General features: G+C 33.0%; 2 protein-coding genes across 10 annotated transcripts in view; one reads left to right on the top strand and one right to left on the bottom strand.

Annotated features, from left to right (window-relative positions):
- The window catches only part of LRRC40 (leucine rich repeat containing 40), a 43,334-nt gene extending 27,278 nt beyond the window's left edge, over positions 1–16,056 (bottom strand). For both annotated transcript variants that reach the window (XM_023533898.1, XM_011365717.2), the window contains exons 1-4: positions 15,838–16,056; positions 6,442–6,623; positions 4,926–4,999; positions 2,943–3,072 (exon numbers count right to left, since the gene is read on the bottom strand). In XM_023533898.1, the coding sequence (XP_023389666.1) occupies positions 2,943–3,072; positions 4,926–4,999; positions 6,442–6,623; positions 15,838–15,988 (537 nt within the window). In that variant the 5' untranslated portion in view covers positions 15,989–16,056. The remainder of the gene's footprint in view (positions 1–2,942; positions 3,073–4,925; positions 5,000–6,441; positions 6,624–15,837) is intronic.
- Positions 16,057–16,085: 29 nt separating this feature from the next.
- The window catches only part of SRSF11 (serine and arginine rich splicing factor 11), a 42,531-nt gene continuing 38,962 nt past the window's right edge, over positions 16,086–19,654 (top strand). For 4 of the 8 annotated variants that reach the window (XM_011365715.2, XM_023533908.1, XM_023533907.1 and 1 more), the window contains exon 1: positions 16,086–16,218. The gene's annotated coding sequence lies outside the window, so the exon portion shown is untranslated. The remainder of the gene's footprint in view (positions 16,219–19,654) is intronic. The other 4 variants (XM_023533906.1, XM_023533901.1, XM_023533909.1 and 1 more) reach the window with 3 other exon arrangements.

The raw sequence follows: 19,654 nt of genomic DNA, 5'->3' as shown, positions 1-19,654 counted from the left end.
TCGCACCAGACTGGATAAAGAAAAACTAGCAGGAATAGTTGTAAGGCGATTGTTTGAAAGATCCTTTAAAAATAGAAAGATAAAATGAAGAAATGAATGAGTAAATTAAGTAAATTATCCCTAAAGTGTATTTCAGAATTTTGTAGGAATCGAAACATTAAAAAAACTATTTCAGAGGTAATGTTTTGTAACCCTCATTCACTGATTTCACAAATCATCATTCATTGCCTCCAAATTGTGTGGGCCTATTATGTGTCCAATAATACAGCAGAGAGAAATTACAATGAATTCTGACTTCAGAATGATTTTACATAAAGGTTTCTAGTCATATTGCCGTGCTATATAAAGCCTCCTGTTTTCAATTAAAAAAATCAATTTCTTTATCCAATGTATATTGAGTATCTATAATAAACTAGGGAAACTGTATGGGTAAACTAATATTATGAAACACATCTTTGCAAGAAAAAAAAATTATTGAAAGAAAAAAATAAAGCTGACAAAGTGGCTGTTTTAATTTGAGGAAAAATTATTCCCTCTTGTTTCTTCTGTTAACCTAAGTCTGCTTTGACTAAGTCCAGAAGTCTATTCCACTCTCTATTTTGTATTCATTCAAGCTTGCCTAATTAGTCTCTATACCACGATGCTTCTTTAAGTCATTGTTTCTGTTTTTTCTTTAAACAGTTATGAGAGGAATTTTTTTTGAAACTCCCTTGAAAAGACAATGGTATAAATCAGATAATTCTTATGACATCCAAATTTGGTGTAAGTACTCTACTAGCTATCAGCAAACTGTTAGGTAGGGCCAGTGGCAACAATAAGAAAGAAATAACAAAGGAACTGTTCTCTGAAGACTTTCAATTAGTCTAAGATTAAACAATTACATTCTGTAACTCCAAGAAGATAGATAAAGATAAAAATGCTGGCTCAGCATTTAAAAAAAATATGTGTACATATATACATATGTACTGTATTTATTATTTTAACATAAAATAACATATTTTCGTATCTACAACATAGAATATAATAATCTACAAATCAATACTCTCAGCTCTAAGAATTCACAAATTACTAATAAATAAATATGGTGTAATATCAAAAGTTACTGATCACTAGATGAAATGTAGTATTCTAGATTGGATCCTGAGACAAAAAAAAAAGGACATTAGTGGAAAAGGTGGGAAAATTTTAATAAAATCTGTAGTTTAGTTAGTAATATTGTACCAATGTTAATTTCTTAATTTTTACAATTGTCCCATAGTTATGTAAAATGTTAACATTAGGAAAGCTGGGTGAAGGGAAGATGAGAACTCTCTGTATTACCTTTACATTTCTAAAAACCTAAAATTGTTCCAATAAAAATTAAAATTAAAAGTTTCTAACAGAGAAGATATTAATTCACAAAATCTTGACATTTTTAAAGAACCCAAATCAACAGAATTACTAATAAAGTTAAACATTTCATTATTACAGTTAATAATTAAATTAGATATAAAATATAAGTACATTACATATAAATTAATATTTATGCTGTCATTTCTTCAATATTTATTTAGTAGCATTATGTTAAACAGTTTTTATATAACTAAGAATATATTAGCATATATTATTACAGATGCTTATTCTTTTAATATAATATACTGTTTTAATATACTGTTGCTCATATTATCGTTTATTTGATACTGAGTCCTTAAACAATTCCCAGCTGAAACATCCTTTCATTATGCTACTTGGAACCAGGGAACCTATAAAAGATGAAACAACTGGGAACTGCTGTAGTCTACTAGAAGGTTTCCTTTCTATTCTAAATAGACTCTTTAAAAAAAAATTTAATTGCTGTCTTTTACCACAAAATCTGACGGCTTCCTCCTTTTTTGTCATTCATTTTATTTACCTATGACTTTTATTTTCCAAACCTTATTTCCAATATGATCAGACTGGAAGACAGAAATAATGAAAGAATGACTGAAGAAAGCATATATTTTAATTTCAACATTAGAGCAGATAGGGAAATATCAAGGAGGATGTATTTACAAAAAAAAAAAAAAGAGTAAAAGAAATAATTTTTCCTTTAATGAAAAATAAAGGTTAAAATGACATAAATATATTTATTAAAACATGTAATAGTGAAAAGAACAAGAACATAATATAACTATGTGGAGTAGAGATTATATATTGGAACATCTGATCTAATACAGTTTAAGTCTTTCAGATAGGATACCTTACAGTGGAATTTTACTCCTTCAGTGGTAAAGCAGAAAAAAAAGGGAAACACCTTGATGTCAAACTGACTTATGTTAAAATCCTGAATTCTTTACTTATTAGTTGAATGACTTCTGATAAGTTACTTCTTTTTCATAAGCCAAGTTTCTTATCTGCATTAGGGGATAAAACTATCTACTTTGCCATATGCAAAGCACACAATACCTATTGTTTTTATAGTACTTAATATGATTTAAATAATATTTATATTGCTTTATAGTTATCTCTAAGAGGTGACGTAGATGTAATAAAAATTTTGAAAAACAACAAAAAAAGGCAGATCTTAAAGGGATTATCTAGGTACCGAGGGGACACTCAGAGGAGAGAGGGCTATAGGGCCTATAGGGAGGAAGTGAAATATAGAAAATGGAATTGATATCCTCTAAAGACACCTTTCTTCTATTTTGCTAAGCCATAAAAGCCTCAGAATAACAAAGTTATCTTCATCACCCCTCTCTCAAACTCTATTCCTAAATTAAAACCTAAGATAATTTCATAAGAAAACAAAGGAAAAACAAATTTACAATGACTAATTTAGAAATCTAATTAAAATGCATAGTTTCTGATAATTTAGTTACATAATCACCAGTCCAAGTTCACATGATTTCAATTATACATCCAAATTCTGATGAAAATATCCCACCAACCTCAAATTACATAACAAGTGGAAAACCACAACTTACCAAATCTTCTAAATTGAAAAGTTGTTCAAATCCCTCTGGTATGCAAGTTAGTTCATTATGCTGGAGATAGAGACCCTTTAGGTTTCTTAGATTTGTAATTTCTTCAGGGAGTATTTTCAGTTTGTTATGGCTATTAATAAAATAAATGCTGAGTAATTTGGTGACAACTTATTAAATGCTTATAAAGGCAATTTTTTTACTAACTACATGGACTCATTAAAATATGAAATATGCTTACTAATTTTAAATATTTATCTAACTTCATATCCTAAAAGTATACACACACATTAAAATAGGAATCTAAAGTTACTGAATTGAGGGTCTCAAAGAAAAACAATAAATAAAAGTTTTCAAACAAATAATTTGTGAACTTTTGATTGTTTTCTTATAATCAACTCTTGATTTTACATGTAATGTGAAAACTCAGATACTATATCTGAACTTTAGAATTTTGACAAAGATGTGCACACATACATTACAAAAGGAGTGACATCTATGAGGATTATGTTTTAAACTCAGCACTCAAGATAAAAATAGTTATTTCTGTCTAAGGGCCGAGTATGTCAATTTGAAAATAATACGAAACTCCACTCTTCTTTGTACTTAGTCTTAACTTTTGGCTCAGTCTTTCTATATAGTCAACATATTGGTTTAAGAGAAGTCTCAAGTCACTAAGGATGACACACGCTCTGATAATTAAGAGATGAGTTATCCTGTTCCTAGATTTATCACTTAGGAATTCCACTCTATTTTCATGCCATATACAATTACTTAACAAATAGCAGGGAAATGGGAAATATAATGGGGTAACAATAACTTTAAGTTGTATTAAAATAAAACTAGTTAAAACTAAAATGCCAAAAGATGTGTTCTAAAATAAGAACCACTAAAAATTGTCAAAAATTGGTTATTATCATGTAATTGAAATCTTTGTATATTTGCTAGGGATCTAGTTGGACAGAGATGTAATTCTGGTATATATGTCCTCAATTTCCTTTCCTCATCTATTTCCTCCACCCTCATGCTCATAATCTTAAGAGTTGGAAGCTAAAGCTAATGTCACACCCACTCTATACTACCTCACCTCTTCCTATGAACTCTATTCTTGCCTTTGCAGGCCACATCCATGCCTTTGACTTATAAGGGAAAAAGTTCTAATGTAGTTCTAAACAATTAGCACCTTTTTATGTACAGATATTTTTGTTGATTTGCAGTCATTTTAAGTTTTTCACAAGATAAGGACTATTATTTGAAGCACTATTTTCCCTCAAAACAGTTAACATACCTAGAGAAAACAGAGACTTGACTATGGTGTGTTAAATAGGTCTGTAACAATATCTATTTTATAAACCATAATTTTCAAACTATGTTTTGAATAAACCTTTTTGTTCTTCTCCTAAATGAAATATTCCCTAATTCATTTTTCCCTAATCTGTGTATATATAACATATAAGGCAGTTATTCTTTCTTGAAAGTCTGGATGTGTAATGAAGGGCAAAGAGAGTTAGCAAGAGCTTTAGCCACCTGGTCTCCCATGTATGTACCTATCAATGAATACATGATTCATATTCATAGAACCCAAGGAGTCCTCAGAAAATATTAAAAACCACTAATATCAAAACTATGAAATTTTCATCATTAATGAAAGAATTGTTTTAAATTTCTTCCTATTACTTAACACCTAGATATTTTTTAGAATGTCAAAGTAACTTAAAACTTGAGATATCAACAGAGGTTTTCTAAAAAAAAACACTTAAAATCGTTTCATAAAAATAAAACAAAAAGTATTTTTTAAAAAAATCAACTGGCTCTAAATTTTAAAACCAGAAAACATGTAGGCAATTTCAAAACAAAAAGTAAACAAAAATAACCTAAGAAAAATGCAAAAATATTTTCTAGTGTTAAAAAGGTTTTTAATTTTTAAAGAATATTAGACTTACACTCTATACTAGCAATATTGAAATAAATAAGTTTAAATTTTACCTGACATTAAGTCTCTGAAGATTTTCTAATTCTCTTATAGCAGAAGGAAGGGATGTTAGCTGATTGTCATGTATCTAAAAGTTATTAAAAGACACAGTCAGTATCTTAGTCTTATAATGAACCATACATGAGCTTTGCTGTTGTATAAAATTCTTCAACAATAATCTTGTTCTTCTAATTCCATAGCATTGAGTTGAACTATTGGAAATTGTTCTGTGTATAGAATAGGAAAAGGAGTTTGAAATAGACCAAACTGCTTTTCAGAAATTATGAATATTAAATATTAAAAGTAAAAAACAAACTTCACCTTATTGAGTGGAATTTCAATCTCAGATGAGAAATGAGTGTTAGAATCTAACTAACAATGGCCCTCTGATAGCATGGTTTATGTCAACCAAAAAAATAAATGAAAGGGGAGGGGGAGCCTTTTCTCATGTTGTCAAAGAATCATTGTTTTCAAGGTACAAGGAATCTTAGAGAGCACCTAAGCCAATCCATTCATTTACAAATGAATAAAATAAAAACTTCTCTAGAAATATGACTAGATAATACTTTTTCGGACATGAATTAGAAGATTTTTGATGTCCCTAAGAACATCAGAAATCTGAAGACTGCGACATAAACTACTCATGCTTTATTTTACCACATGACATGGCAACTAGAGACTAAAACATAGTCCCTGAATAAACACACAAAAATTTAAGTTCAATAATTTAAGTCAGTGTGAAAGACAAGTTAAATAAACATAATTAATTTTAAGTATAGTTAACTTGAACAACACGGGTTTGAACTGCATGGATCCTCTTATACATAGATTTTTCTTAGTAAATAATGTAAATGTATTTTCCTTATGATTTTCTTAATAACATTTTCTTTATCTTGCTTTATTGTAAGAATACAGTATATAATACATATAACATGCACAATATATAGTAATCTACTATTTATATTACTGGTAAGCCTGCTGGTCAACAGCAGATTAGTAGTAGTAAAGTTTTTGGGGAGTCAAAAGTTATACACAAATTTTCAACTGCACAGGTATTGGTGGCCCTAACCCCTGCATTGTTCAAGGGTCAACTGTTTTTGCTTTAATGTCTGGAATAATGATATTAAAAATAATAGCAATAAAAAACAAAAGTAGCAGTAATCACTTGTTAAATACCAAATCTGTTTGTATCTATTAGCTCATTTCATTCTAACTCCTTTTCCTATTCTATTAGCTCATTTTAAGAACAATTTTTAAAAATAAGTAGTAGCATGAGTCCTGGTTTCTACGTGAAAACTGAGGCACAAAGAGGTAACTTTCCCAAGGTTATACAGCTATCAACTAGTAGTCAGAATTTGAAGCCTCGTGTTCTAATTCTGCAATCTTAAACCATTATGCTATGCCTAATGATAATTTCTTATTCTCATTTGCATTCTATCAATTGAACATGGGTTTTCTGCTTATCAAAGGCTAAATTTAGATTTAGAGTCTCTTCAACTAATGATCCATATCTATAATCAGTCAACTTACATCAAGAACAGTGAGTGCAGGCAGGAGTCGGAGGTCATCTGTAAGTGACTGAAGTTTATTGTTGGATATGATTAGCTTGGTCAAATCTGTCTGCTCCCACCATCGTTCAGTAGCACTGAATGAAAGATTCTGATTAGCTTCCTCAGGGATATCCACATTTATTCTCCAGACACACTGAGGTACTATTTCCATCACAACCAGACCAAAAAGAGAAAAGAAAACAAGAAAATGTTAAGTTACATTTTATTTACTGACTATAAGTTACAGTTTATTTACTGAAAAGCAATTGCTAAAACTTTAAAAAAACACAGCTTCAACTAAGTCAAATAGCAATGAATTGCAAGTAGAGCGAAAATTTATTTTATTCAAAAACAGAATATGTAATATGTATTTTACATATTAGATCTCACTTTCATCTTTATTCAACTATATTTACTCCACACAGCACACTGTGGTACATACACAAGACAAATAAAGAATGGACTGTACCGTTATGCTAAGAGAATAAAAGAAGGCATGGAAATCAACATTTATAAGGTAATGTTATAACTTTTATAATAAAAGTATGTAAAGTCTTAGAAAGCACTGGTAATAATAGCTAATAATAATAATAGACAACATTTACAACTACTAGGAGATTTTCTAAAATACTAACTCAAACCTCATAACAATTCTGCAAGGTAGGTACTATCACTATCCTCATTTTATAGATGAGAAAAATAGGACACAGAGAAAATTATAATTGACCTAGAATTATATAGCTAGTAAGTAGCAAAGACGGAATTCAAATTAAAAATAAAGGATGCCAATTTTTAAAATACAAATGATGCAACATATAAAAGTAATCTTATGTGTATATATACATATATACACATGTACACGTGTACACATATATGTGCATATATAATAGACAAATATCCATATTACATACATATGTATATATGTAATATATATCTCATAGGGTAGATAATATCTTTAAACACCACCACCCAACAGAACTTTCTGCAATGACAGAAATATCCCACTACCTGCACTATTCAATATGGTAGCATATGGCTAGTGAATACTTAAAATGTAGCTAAAGTGACTGAAGAACTTTTAATTTTATTTAATTTTGGTTAATTAAAATTTAAGTAGGCGTATGTGACTACAGGCTTCCACAATAGACAGCAAGGCCCTTATCAAATACTGAGAAAAAAAGCAGAGGACAAAATTTTCATAGCCTAGGGATAGATAAAATTTCTTAGTGCAGAAAAAGTACAAATCATAAAAAAAAAAAATTGATAAACAACTTCGTCAAAATTTAAATTCTATAATTTTCTAAAGAAATTGAGAAATTGCAAGTAGAGTGAAAATTCACTCTACTTGCAAGCCTCAGAATAGAATATATTAGGTAGATATCAATATAGATGGATATCTGAGAATGACTCATAACTCATAAGACAAATAGTCCAATTTAAAAAATAGACCAAAAAACCTGAACACTTGGCAAAAGATATACTAATGGCTAATGAGCAGCTGAAAAGATGCTCAACATCATTAGTCATGAAGGAAATGTAAGTTAAACCATAAGGTGGTAGTATAACACAACCACAAGAATGCTAATATTCAAAAGACAGACAATAAAAGTACTGGTAATGATGTAGAGCAACTGAATCTCTATTACTAGGGGCAGACGATTCGGTGAATTATAAAGTTAAATATACACATATTATTATACGTCCAGCAGTTCCATTCTTTCCAATCTGTATTTTTTCTGTGACAATGTCTATGATAGATGATATTCACTTATTAGCTAACACTTTTCCTCTCCTACTCAAGAAACGTATTAAAATGTGAGTGAACATGAATGTCATTAATATAAGGATACATTTAAGTTTGCACCGCTTTATTAAACACTTTGGCATTGATAATAACTTGAGATATACATCTCAAGAGACTGAGACACTAAAGTTTAGAATTACTTTAACAGATCAAGAAATAGGAATGGGATTTTCAATTAATTAGTTACTTATTTTATAATCCAAAGAGGTAGGCTTCACTGGATTTCAGTTTACTGAAAATTAAATGTTCACCTCAAGATTCTGCCATTACATCTAGATCAAGGCATTTTCCTCTTGCTTTCATTTTTAAGAATTAGCTTGTTTTGATGATCTACTCACCTGGAAGCACAGTTTCTTTCTGGAATTATTTGTTATTAAAATCTGGATTCTTATTAGCTGTTTAGAATATCACAGTAAATTCCATTAAGACAACTAGTAATCAAAATACAGTCAAGCTAATTTATCAGAATACTTGAAGATGGTTGTTTAAAACCTTGGTAAATATACTGTTTATTTTATACTTTTTATCTTGTCATAACTATACATACGGAATAAGACAAATCTTCATTACCCTAAAATAGAAGGCATGACATCTTGAGGCCTAGTAGTCCTAGACCTATTTACTTAAATCCACAAATGGACACTAACCAAACTGCTCTCTTCAAGATATGGAAGGATAGCCTTACACCCATATTTCCCTTTTAAATAACGCTTTCTAAACTAATTTGGCTTGTTTAATAAGTTATCCACTTATCAATTTTCCTATCAGTTTAACAGTTTGGTTTCCTTTAGAATTTAGCATTCTTTTATTTCAAACTCTGGCACCTTTTACTTTCCTTCAGTTTTTGATGAATCAACCCAAAACATTCCTATAATACTGTTCTGCCAGGGTCATGCAACCACAAGGCAATAATTAATAACTCTTTTTTAACTCTACTATTTTATCTGATCTAATGAAACAGCTGCAATATCTCTAGTGAATATATCATTTGTGATGATATATTCTTAAGTTGCTGCTAATAAAAATGCTGTCACTTAAAATTTTCAGAATTATTTCTAACATTCTTCTTTGAAGTTGGTTATTAAGTTATTTTGTTTAGGCATACCTTTCTAAGTAAGTTATAGAACTGACACCAAAATGATGACTTTAAAATTATCATCAATATTTGGATATTAACTATAGTAGACATAACATTATGTGCAATATTATAGTCATTAAAAATAATCAGATTTTTCAAGTGACACTGAAAAATGTACAAATAGAAGTCAGAAAGGACTCAGTACAAATCTAAATATGTTCAAAATAATACACAGAAGGCAAATTATACATACATATTTAGACAAAAAAAAAAAAAACAGAAAAATCTGCAAAATATAAATGATTAACCCTAGATGGTTATTTTGGCTTTTTATGTTTGCTATAGGATGTAGTTTTTCTACAGCAGACATAATGCTTTTATAAAGAAGAGAAAATAATAAATGGTATTTTCACAAAATAATTAAGGTCTATAAAAAGAAAGGATATCTAAAAACCCTAGAGAGTACCTATATTTCAATTTCAGGTAAAAGTTAATCTGTATTGGTACCAGTTAACAACGCTGACAGGGTAATAAAACCTCACTGATCTTCAAGCTCCTGTTAAAAAAGAATTGTTTCAAGGAGACCACCATCTAAGAATCGACAGAATTTTAACTTTTTGTTATATACATCTAAATAAAAGACTAGATTTTATTTTTCCAATATAGGAATAATGGACACGAATGTACTTAACAAATACATTTTTATGATTGTATAAATATGAAGGAGGAAATAAAGACTTGGAGTAACATGTTTATCATTTATCATATATAATTCTTTTCTTTTTTAACAAGTAAATTAAATTTTACTCTTAATATGAAAGCTCAGAAAACATATGACATTTGCTTGCTACCGTATTAACTATTTTTTAAATTAAAATTATTGGGGTGACACTGGTTAATCAAATAGGTTTCAAGTATACAATTCAATGTCATATGTATACTGCATTTTATGTTCATTACCCAAAGTTAAATTTCCTTTTGTCACCAAATATTTGACCCCCTTTACCTCATCTACCTCCCTCAGCCCCTTCTCTCTGGTAACCACTAATTTACTGTCCAAGTCCATGAGTCTGTTTGTCTCATTTGTTTGTTGCTTTCAGTTTTATATACCTCATATGAGTAAAATCATGATTCTCAACATCTCCTATAGCCATTTTATCTTGTTTTCTGGTAGCTCAGTGTCTCTATTGGATTTTTTTGGTGTGGTTACCATTAAATTTATGTGAAGGAAAGTTGTGTGTACACACAGAGTAGTCCTTTATCTTCTGAGTGCACATTATCTCTTCCCCTTTGCAGATTCAGATCTTCACCCCCTCCCCTTTACTGTTTTTGTTGTCTCAAATGATCCCTATTTATGCTGTACATTCATTTCTAGGTTGCAGTAGCTGTTGTCTTCTTTAAAGGGTTTTTTGTTGTTGTTTTTTTTTTGCCTTTAACCATAATGTAATATTTATTTTAACAAAGGCTGCACTTTCCTGTTTCTGTGTGCCTGTTAGTCATCTTTCTCATAGTTTTGTATGGGTTAGCCCTTTTATGTCAGGTAGAATGACCCACTCCATTATTTCCTGTAATGCAGGGCTTGTGGTGGAAAATTCCCTCAGCTTCTGTATATTTGAAAAGTTCTTTATTTCTTCTTCATATCTAAAGAAGAACTTTGCTGGATATATTATTCTTGGCTAGTAATTTCTCTCTTTCAATAGTTTGCATATTTGGTTCCATTCTCTCTTAGCTTGTTAAGTTTGTGATGAAAAGTCTGATGATAATCTAACGGGTTTTCCTTTATAAGTTATCATCTTCTTTTCCCTGGCTGCCTTGAGATTTTTTTGTCATTAATTTTTGATAATTTTAATATAATGTGTCTTGGAAAAGACCTTTTTGGGTTGAGATATAGGTGTTCCGTTTGCTTCTAGGATTTGAGCATCCAGTTCCTTCTGTAGTTTTGGGGAATTCTCATCAACTATTTGTTTGAATATGCTCTCTGTTCCCTTCTCCCTCTCTTCTCCTCTAGTATACCCATTATTCTTGTATTGTTTTTTTTTTTTATTATCAGATAGTTCTCGTAGTTATTTCACTTTTTCCCCACTTTCAAGTCTCTCTCCTTCCATCTGCATCATTTCCAGATTTCTGTCTTCAATATCACTAATTCTTTCCTTCATTTGGTCAGCTCTTTCCTGAGCTTGCTGTTTCATTCTTCATCGCTCTTAATGAGTTCTTCAGCTCCAGAACTTCCATTTGGTTCTTTTTTAGAGTTTTAATCTCCTTGGTTAAGTATTCCCGTTACTCATGGATTTTGTTTCTAAGCTCTTTGAACTGTCAATCAGAATTTTCTTGTATCTCTCTGAGTTTTTTCAGAAGTGCAATCTTGAATTCTCTATTATTTAAATTGTACATTTCTATACTTTTAAGCTTATTTTCTGGGGATTTTTCATTTTCTTTCTGAGTTGCCTTGTCACCTTGGTTGTTCATGGTTTTTGACGGACTATTTCTCCACCTAGGCATTAATGGGAATGTACTCTTTAAAAAAAAAAAAGAAAAGAAAAAGAAAATTTATTATGTAGTGATCTCTCGTTAGCAGGTTGATGAGGTTTTTCTTTAGATTTCCAGTGGGTGGCGCCCAAGCCTTCTGCGCTGCTCAAACCTCCTGGATCTCTGCTTTGAGGTTAAAAATAACCTTTATTCTCTGAAGAGCTGTGTCTCCCCTCTGTCACCAGGTCGCCTCAATCCCAAGGTTCATCTTTGTGAGAGAATGTGAAGGGCGATGGGGGTCCGAGCCTCTGAAAAGGCCCTGAAGTCTGGTACTGCCCCAACAGTCAGATGAAATGCTCTGTCTGCTGTTTCCATCCAAATCAGCCTGACTGAGCAGGAGAGGCCAGTGCTATGTGTGGCTGTTTTCCTTCCAGTAATTCTGGCCCTCAAGCTTCAAATGTCTGGCTTCTATATCTCCTCTACTATCACTAGGACCAGCTGCACTGTGTGTTTCAGTTTTGACGGCTGCAGATTCCCCTGGGTACAAGAGTTGAGGTTGCATGCTCTGGAATGGTAGAGGGAGGTGGCCAGGCTCTGTGACTCAGATTTCTGCCTGGCAATGGGGGTTGCTAAGACACAGCTGTTGCCCCTCCATACTCAGTCTCTGCTTTGCTCTCTGCCCTGCTTACTGGGCTCCAACACATGGAATATGCTGATCACTCAGGCAGGAATGTTTTGGACTTCAAAGAGTCAGAAAAACACTGTGTAATTCTCCCTTCCCCCTCATCCTGCGAGCAGCTCCGGGCTGCATTCTGCAGCACCTGCTTCCCTTTCTCCTCCCAGCTACTGTGATTTGCCCACCTTCAGATGTCTGATGCGCAGACTCCTCAGACGAGCTTGTGTGCAGGTTGGGTGTTATCTGTTGGACTGTAGGTGTTCAGCTTGTAATTTCAAGGGGAGAGATCAGGGGAGATCTCTCACACCACCATGCTTTTGACAGCACTTCTAACATATGCAATACTTAATAAATAAATTTGAATAAAACTCATGTTAAAATGCTTATGCGACTGAATTGTTCAAAGTGTCATTTTGCTTCCTTGGTACCTAGTACAATATCTAGAAGAAACATAGAAAGGTACATAAGAGATGCTATTTAAATAAATATGTAGAACTCCGCAGAGCATATAAACACGTCCATATTTATTATTTCATATATTTCATATAAAATATTTCTTATGATATCTCATACATAAGAAAGAATCCATGTTTGATAATATCTTTTGAACATAATTCAGAATTTTAGGTAATACTATTTGGGGATACTAATAAAGATAATGAGGGGACTTTTTAAAAAATCAGTATATTTTTAAAAATACAACAATGTGTAGGCCAGTACAAGGGACAATTTAGTAAAAGTAATAATCATTTCTGCAATTACTTTATGTCAGAAAAACACTTTGTAGCTTTTATCCAAACTTCATATAACACTGATTTTAAGAACCATCACCAATAGGCTACTGGCCTCTTTTATGTGTCACTTATTCATTGAACCATCAGTTATTGAGCAGAGACATGTAGCATGAAAAGGTAAATGACAAACATGCTCAAAAATAAGGAAACAAACAATCCAGTTAAAAATAGGCAAAAAATCTGAACAGGTACCTCACCAAAAATATACAGATGGCAAATGAGCATATGAAAAGTTGATACACATGTCATTAAAAAATAGCAAATTAAAACAACTGTGAGAAACTACTACACATCTATTAGAATAAACTCCCAAAACCTGATAATACCAAATGGTGGCAAAGATGTTGAGCAACAGGAACTCATTCATTGCTGGTGGGAATGAAAATGGTACATCCACTTTGGAAAATAGTACAGCAATTTCCTATAAAGTTAAGCATAGTCTTACCATGTGATCTGGTAATAGGGTTTCTAGGTTTATACTCAAATGAGTTGAAAACTTATGTCCACACAAAAACACGCACACAAATAGCAGCTTCATTCATAACTGCCAAAAACTGGAAGCAACTGAGGTGTCCTTCAAAAGGTGAATGGTTAAACGAAGTGGTATATATCTATCATGAAATATTATTCAGTGACAAAAAGAAATGAGCTCTCAAGCCACAAAAAGAAATAAACTAAAATGCATATGTTTAGTGAAAAAAAGCCAGTCTGAAAAAGCTATATACTCTGATTCCAATTATATGACATTTTAGAAAAGGTAAAACTACAGTAAAAAAAAAACTGGTGGTTGCCACAGGTGAAGCAGAGTAGGAATAAAATAGGTAGATCTTGGGAGATTTTAAGGGCAAAAAACTATTCTATGATACTGTGATGGTGGATACATGGCATTATGCATTTATCAAAACTCAGAACTGTTTAACACTAAGAGTGAACAGTAATGTAAACTATGGAGAAAATTGTTTTTGTTATTGTCATTGTTAAAGCATAGGAATCTGAAAAGAGATGGGAGGTCTTATATAGATACTCAGTGGTAAGATTTCAAAAGGCTTTTGTATGTTGTACTAAGAAATTTATACTGAATCTTGAGGGCTATGAGGAGTCATTAAATGCTGTGAGTGACATAATAAGATCTGTGTTGTGGAAAGTTAACTCTTGGTAATGACAATGATTTAGAGAGTGAGACTGAAAACAAGAAATCCAGGAGGCTATTGCAATGATAACAACACTGTATTTTTTATGTACCAGTCACTTTATGTACATTATCTCATTTAAACCTTAGTAGGTCCTATTATTATGACATTATAAATGAGAAAATAAGGCACAGCAAGATAAGCATCTCAAACGTACATTAGCAAAGATACAAAGATAAGGAGTACGGCCCCATATAAAGGACTACTATAGTTTAGAATTATAGCAGTTTGGATGTTTAAGGTTGACTGACAATAGATGAAACTGAAGGTTATAGATAAACACTTTCTATATTATGGTTAACAAAAACTGCTTTTTGATATGTAATCTACAAATACCACATGCCTCTCCCACTTATATCTTTTCTCATAGTGGTAATTGCTATTTAAAAATTAAACAGGTAAGAGAACAGAGTGTTAGCAATGGTAAAGATAGATACTTAGGAAGGGCCTGAGGTGTGACCTCTGAGCAGAATCTTTACAGGAAGCAAAGGAGTGAGCCCTAGTCAGGTATAAAGGAAAATGTTCCATTCTTTTGGAAAAGCAAGTGTATAGGCACATCAGTAGTTTTAAAATAATTATTCTCTTATTCATTAAAAGCTTTATCAAGTAGAGCAGAGATTTTGTTATATATCCTTTCATTCATTTAGCAAGTATTTGTTTGGTCTACTCTCTACATGGCACAATAAAAAAGCAATCATTAGTAGGAAAATGGAACGTTTTCACCCCGGATAGACTAAAACCTGACAAGTAGAAGAAAAAATTAGAGAAAGAATGTTATATTTTCTCTCTCCACTCTTTCCACGCCCACCCTTATACAAAATATAATCAGAAGAGCATCTGGCTATTATTCATTCATGGTATCTGGATTTATGCTTGCTGATCTTTAGGTTTTTCAGGATGGTTCTAGATTCATTTTTTCTGGCGTCTAACTTGGTCAGCAGTTTAGGAAATATGCTCATTATTCCTTGTATTTAGGACTCTGCCCAGCTGCACCAAGAAAAGAGTCTTGATAGGGAAGAGTGGCATTCACGCTTAAGAGGGGGAAAATGAGGGCCAAATAAAGAAAGTATCTGCCCATTATTTGATAGCTAATTTTATTTCATAGACTGTGGGTATCCGGGAAAGCGGCCCGTTTAAATTTTGGCCATATTCCCAGCAGGATCCTTTCACCAGTGACTCCTGGAGCGAAATTAGGAACCGAACTGACGGAGCCATGGAAAAGGGACAAGTGCCTGAATTAGAGCACTGGGATCCTGCCTAGGGACCTGAGGCAAATGTGGCCAAAGCCAGGCCAGAGGAAAAGGAGGCCACCAGGGCCAAGTGCTTTCTGAAAGGAAGCACGATCGGCTCATAACCTCCGGACCTTACCTTCACTGAGGTTCCGACCCGACAGATTTAACTGGCCGCTCTTCCTCGCAGCCTTTAACAGTCCCTGGGGTACTGAAGCACCGCAGTCTCTCCTTTCAGCTCTGAAACCTGCTTGCGGATTCCGCTCAGCAACTGCCTTCAGGCGCGACATGTTCAAACCCCGGGTCCAGAAGCAGAGCCCGGTGCGTGACGCTTAAAGGCTGCGCCGCTTGAGGCCCCGCCCCTGCCGCGAGCGAGCGGTCGGTAAGCCTGGCCCTGGCTGGGCTTTCACTCTTGGCGGCGCGGCCCGGATGTCGTCACTGTCCGTCCCTGGGGCTGGAGGACAGAGGAGCCCTTCCCGTTGCCGGTGCCGGCCTTGTGTCTTGAAATTACTTCGCTCAAGTAAGTGTGTTTAACCGGCTGAAGAGGGACTTTAGGGTTTATCGTTTGCACTATTCCTGCGACTCCATGCTTCTCTGTGCACCCGCCGTGGCCAGGGTGTCGGGAAAGAATAACCTTCTCTTCCCTCCTCGCCTGGCCTGAACATGGGCCTTTACTAAAACTTGAGACCTGGGCGCGGTCTGCAGCCACTCTGGACCCCAGCCTGTGTTTGTCGATGATGGCAGTGGCGCCAGACCTTCCGTCCAGCGTAGGAAGTAAAACAGATTTCTGTTCTTTGGGCCTGTACTCCGATTCCTAGAATTAGTGCATCTGGCCTTTTGCCTGCCGTATTGAGTTTATAATAGCCCAGCATAGGAGGTAGTCTGAGATGGAAGGGTTGGCAACAGAGAAAGGGAGGAGGGAGGGGGATGCTTAATTATAAATGTTCTTTCTACCAGACAGTTTAGGGAGACAAGCAGAGGCGCAAGCTTTAGTATAGTGAAAACAGCTTGGACTTTGCAGTCTAGGGATGCGAGTTCGAATTCCATCTGCTTCCAAATTCTACAAGCTATGTAACTTTAGGCAGTTTTACTTGATCACTTTTAAAGCTCAGTCCTTTTTTTTTTTTTTTTTAATTTGGGATAATTTCTTTTTTTTTTTAATTTAGTGGAATGAAGCTTAAGTTTTAAGTCTGAGCTCTTGGTAAGGGACTCCAATTCAGAATAGAAAATGAAAATTTTGTTCACTTAAGTCGGTTTTCCTGGAACGTTAGTTTCTGTCTGAAATGTACAGCTTTTTTCATTGGTTCAGCAAATAAGTAAGAACTCATCATTTTTAATACGACTGGGTGCTAGACTTGTCTTTTGCTTGGTCGTTTTGTTTTAAAAAACATTTACCGGGAAATATCCTCCTAACCCCCCATCAACTTGGCTGGGACTCGGTAGGATATTTGAAAGGTAGGATGACAGATTCTGCAGCACGCATAGTTTTGCGTAGGCCCGGGTTCTGTCTACCTGTAAAATTCGGTTTTTAACCCCCCTCTCGCTATTTTTTTTCTTCTTAGTTTTGTAAAGTCTTTTACACTAAAAGTGAACAGCAGAAAAGTACCAGTAACAGTACCCAGCAAGAAAGAAGTGGGTTTTAAAGCAAAGACCATAGGAGTTTTTGCAAGGTCATTAATGAGGTCCCCCCACCTCAATTATCTTGACAATATTCATTATAGCCACCTTATTGAGCCCTTTCTAAGTACCAGACTCAGCAAAATAACTAATTTTGCTGTTTCTTATTTAGCACAATGACCAGTTTTGTAGATGAAAAAATTGAGGCTAAAAGAAATTAAGAAACTTGCCAAAGTCACAGTTTGTATAAGTGGTATGGCCAGGAATTTGAACCTAGATTTCTCTCCAAAACCTTTCTTATTAGTCATTATGATTTGCCTGGTAGCTTTTATTTCATCATTTTCAACTTGCTTTTATCCTAGAGCCATTTTAAGAGACACTTCAATTGTTTTAGAAGAGATTAATTTCTTATAGAAAAACCTTTTTTCTCCTATATAGGATGTAACAGCCTACCTTTCGAGGATGAATTCCTCAAGTGTTGTTTACAATAGCCACCCCTCCCCCTACAATAAATTCTTCTTTAGTTCAACATTGTTTTAAATAACTTGCAGGGTGTAATTTTTTTCATTTATTGTGCTTCCACTTCAAGTTAAATATTTCATTATTGATGTTTAATTATAGTATTATGTTGAAACATTGTTGCATTCTGTGTAAGAGAAGCATATCCTGTTTCATGGAAAAGTAAAGCAATTGTGAAAAAATCCAAGAGACCATATACTACAGTTATGGTATAAACTAACATATGTAAAAATGTTACTAGTATATATATCTATAATATACTATGTATTGTACCTGTGTAGCAAGTGCAGATTGAGCAAATTGAGGGTGAAATTATTTCCTCGTGCAGTTGGGAAAATTTTATCTCAAGTGATGGGAACCGAAAGCTTATCAACTTGAATTGAGCTTCTTTATGAGAGATTATAGTTATATATAGTTATATTTGTGGGAATTAGCTTCTCATAGTAATTATGTTACTTTAGGAAGAATGCGTTACAAACAAAAAACCAAGCCCTTTTTTAGCGTGGGCATTTAAGCTAAAGTATTTTTTTACTTGGATTATTAAAATAATATGAAATGGATGTCTCCTTTGCAAGGACTGGAGACTACTGCATAGCTACCTTTTGAAACATAATTTGTCTAGATATAATTTATTATATTCATTTTATTAAAGTAATGGAAGGTTTCTTCCACCTTCTTTGCTAAATAAAAAAGGGGAAAAACTAAAAATATATTGAACCTAGGAATTACATTGCCAAAAATACTGTTTTGTTTCATAAGGGAAAGTAAGGCTATTTTCAAAGTAAAATGGAGCAGCTTTTCTTCACCATTAAAATTTTAATATGACATTTTCACACTTGCCTGTTACATTTAAGAATATTGTTTCATGTTGGATTTTTTTCAAAGCCGAAAGGTTCAATTGATAAAATGGATTTATTGAGGCAAATTTAGAAATTATTGTAAAGGAAAATGCCATTAATTTGTGCAAAATTTTTAAGGACATTTGTTTAAAAAAAAGTTATCAAATGAGCAAAGTGAATTTGCTTTGCAGACATTTCTAGGAAGTTTCTTTTTGTGTACAGTAATAGATTTAGATTTAGCCTACTTTGGATCAGTGTTCTGTTTATCTTTCATCAGAATATTGCCTTATCTGTGAGAACTGTTTTATGATAAAGTTATTTATTGGTAGAACATTTTACTTTTTAACATTGTCATTACTGATTGGAGTTGGTCCTAATAGATATTGCTTATTAAATGTTAAATGTTTTTTAGTTGAATTTTTTACATCCTCTTATACTTATTACTCAAATAAAAATTTCTATGTTTGTCCTTTACTCCATCAGTTTGCTTTTAAATTATCAAAATCGAGAGTAAAGTTACATCAGACACTGGCTCATCCTGTTTTAAATATTCAACTTGAAAGGTGTTTGTTACTCATGTCTTTTAGTTTCCTTTAAAAATTTAAGTGTTTCATATTTGTTTTTCGATTAGGTCTATAACTGCCAACTTTTAAAAGTGGTCAGTAGAAAACATTCTATATTATTTCTTTGAAGGCAGTGCCTATTTTGCATTTTTAGTCATAGTTTCAGATGACTAAAATTGTTGCTTTGAATTGTATTTTGTTGTTGGAGTTCTGTGTGGTAATTTTTTTTCTGATGGAGGCAGTGCATTTTATTTTAGATTACTCATTTCTATATTCTTTGTTCCCTGTGCTCCTTCTTTTTCTTTTGAATCGTGAAATAGTGAGCTTACTCTAGCAGTTTTAATATTTGATTCAAGTGTCGAGTCATATAATTCTCTCTATTTTCAATACAAAAGAATTTTAGTCTTCTAGCTTTAGG

The sequence above is a fragment of the Pteropus vampyrus genome, unplaced genomic scaffold (assembly GCF_000151845.1).
Source record: "Pteropus vampyrus isolate Shadow unplaced genomic scaffold, Pvam_2.0 Scaffold115, whole genome shotgun sequence".
In the NCBI taxonomy this organism is placed as follows: domain Eukaryota; kingdom Metazoa; phylum Chordata; class Mammalia; order Chiroptera; family Pteropodidae; genus Pteropus; species Pteropus vampyrus.
This window is presented reverse-complemented; position numbering and strand designations above follow the sequence as displayed.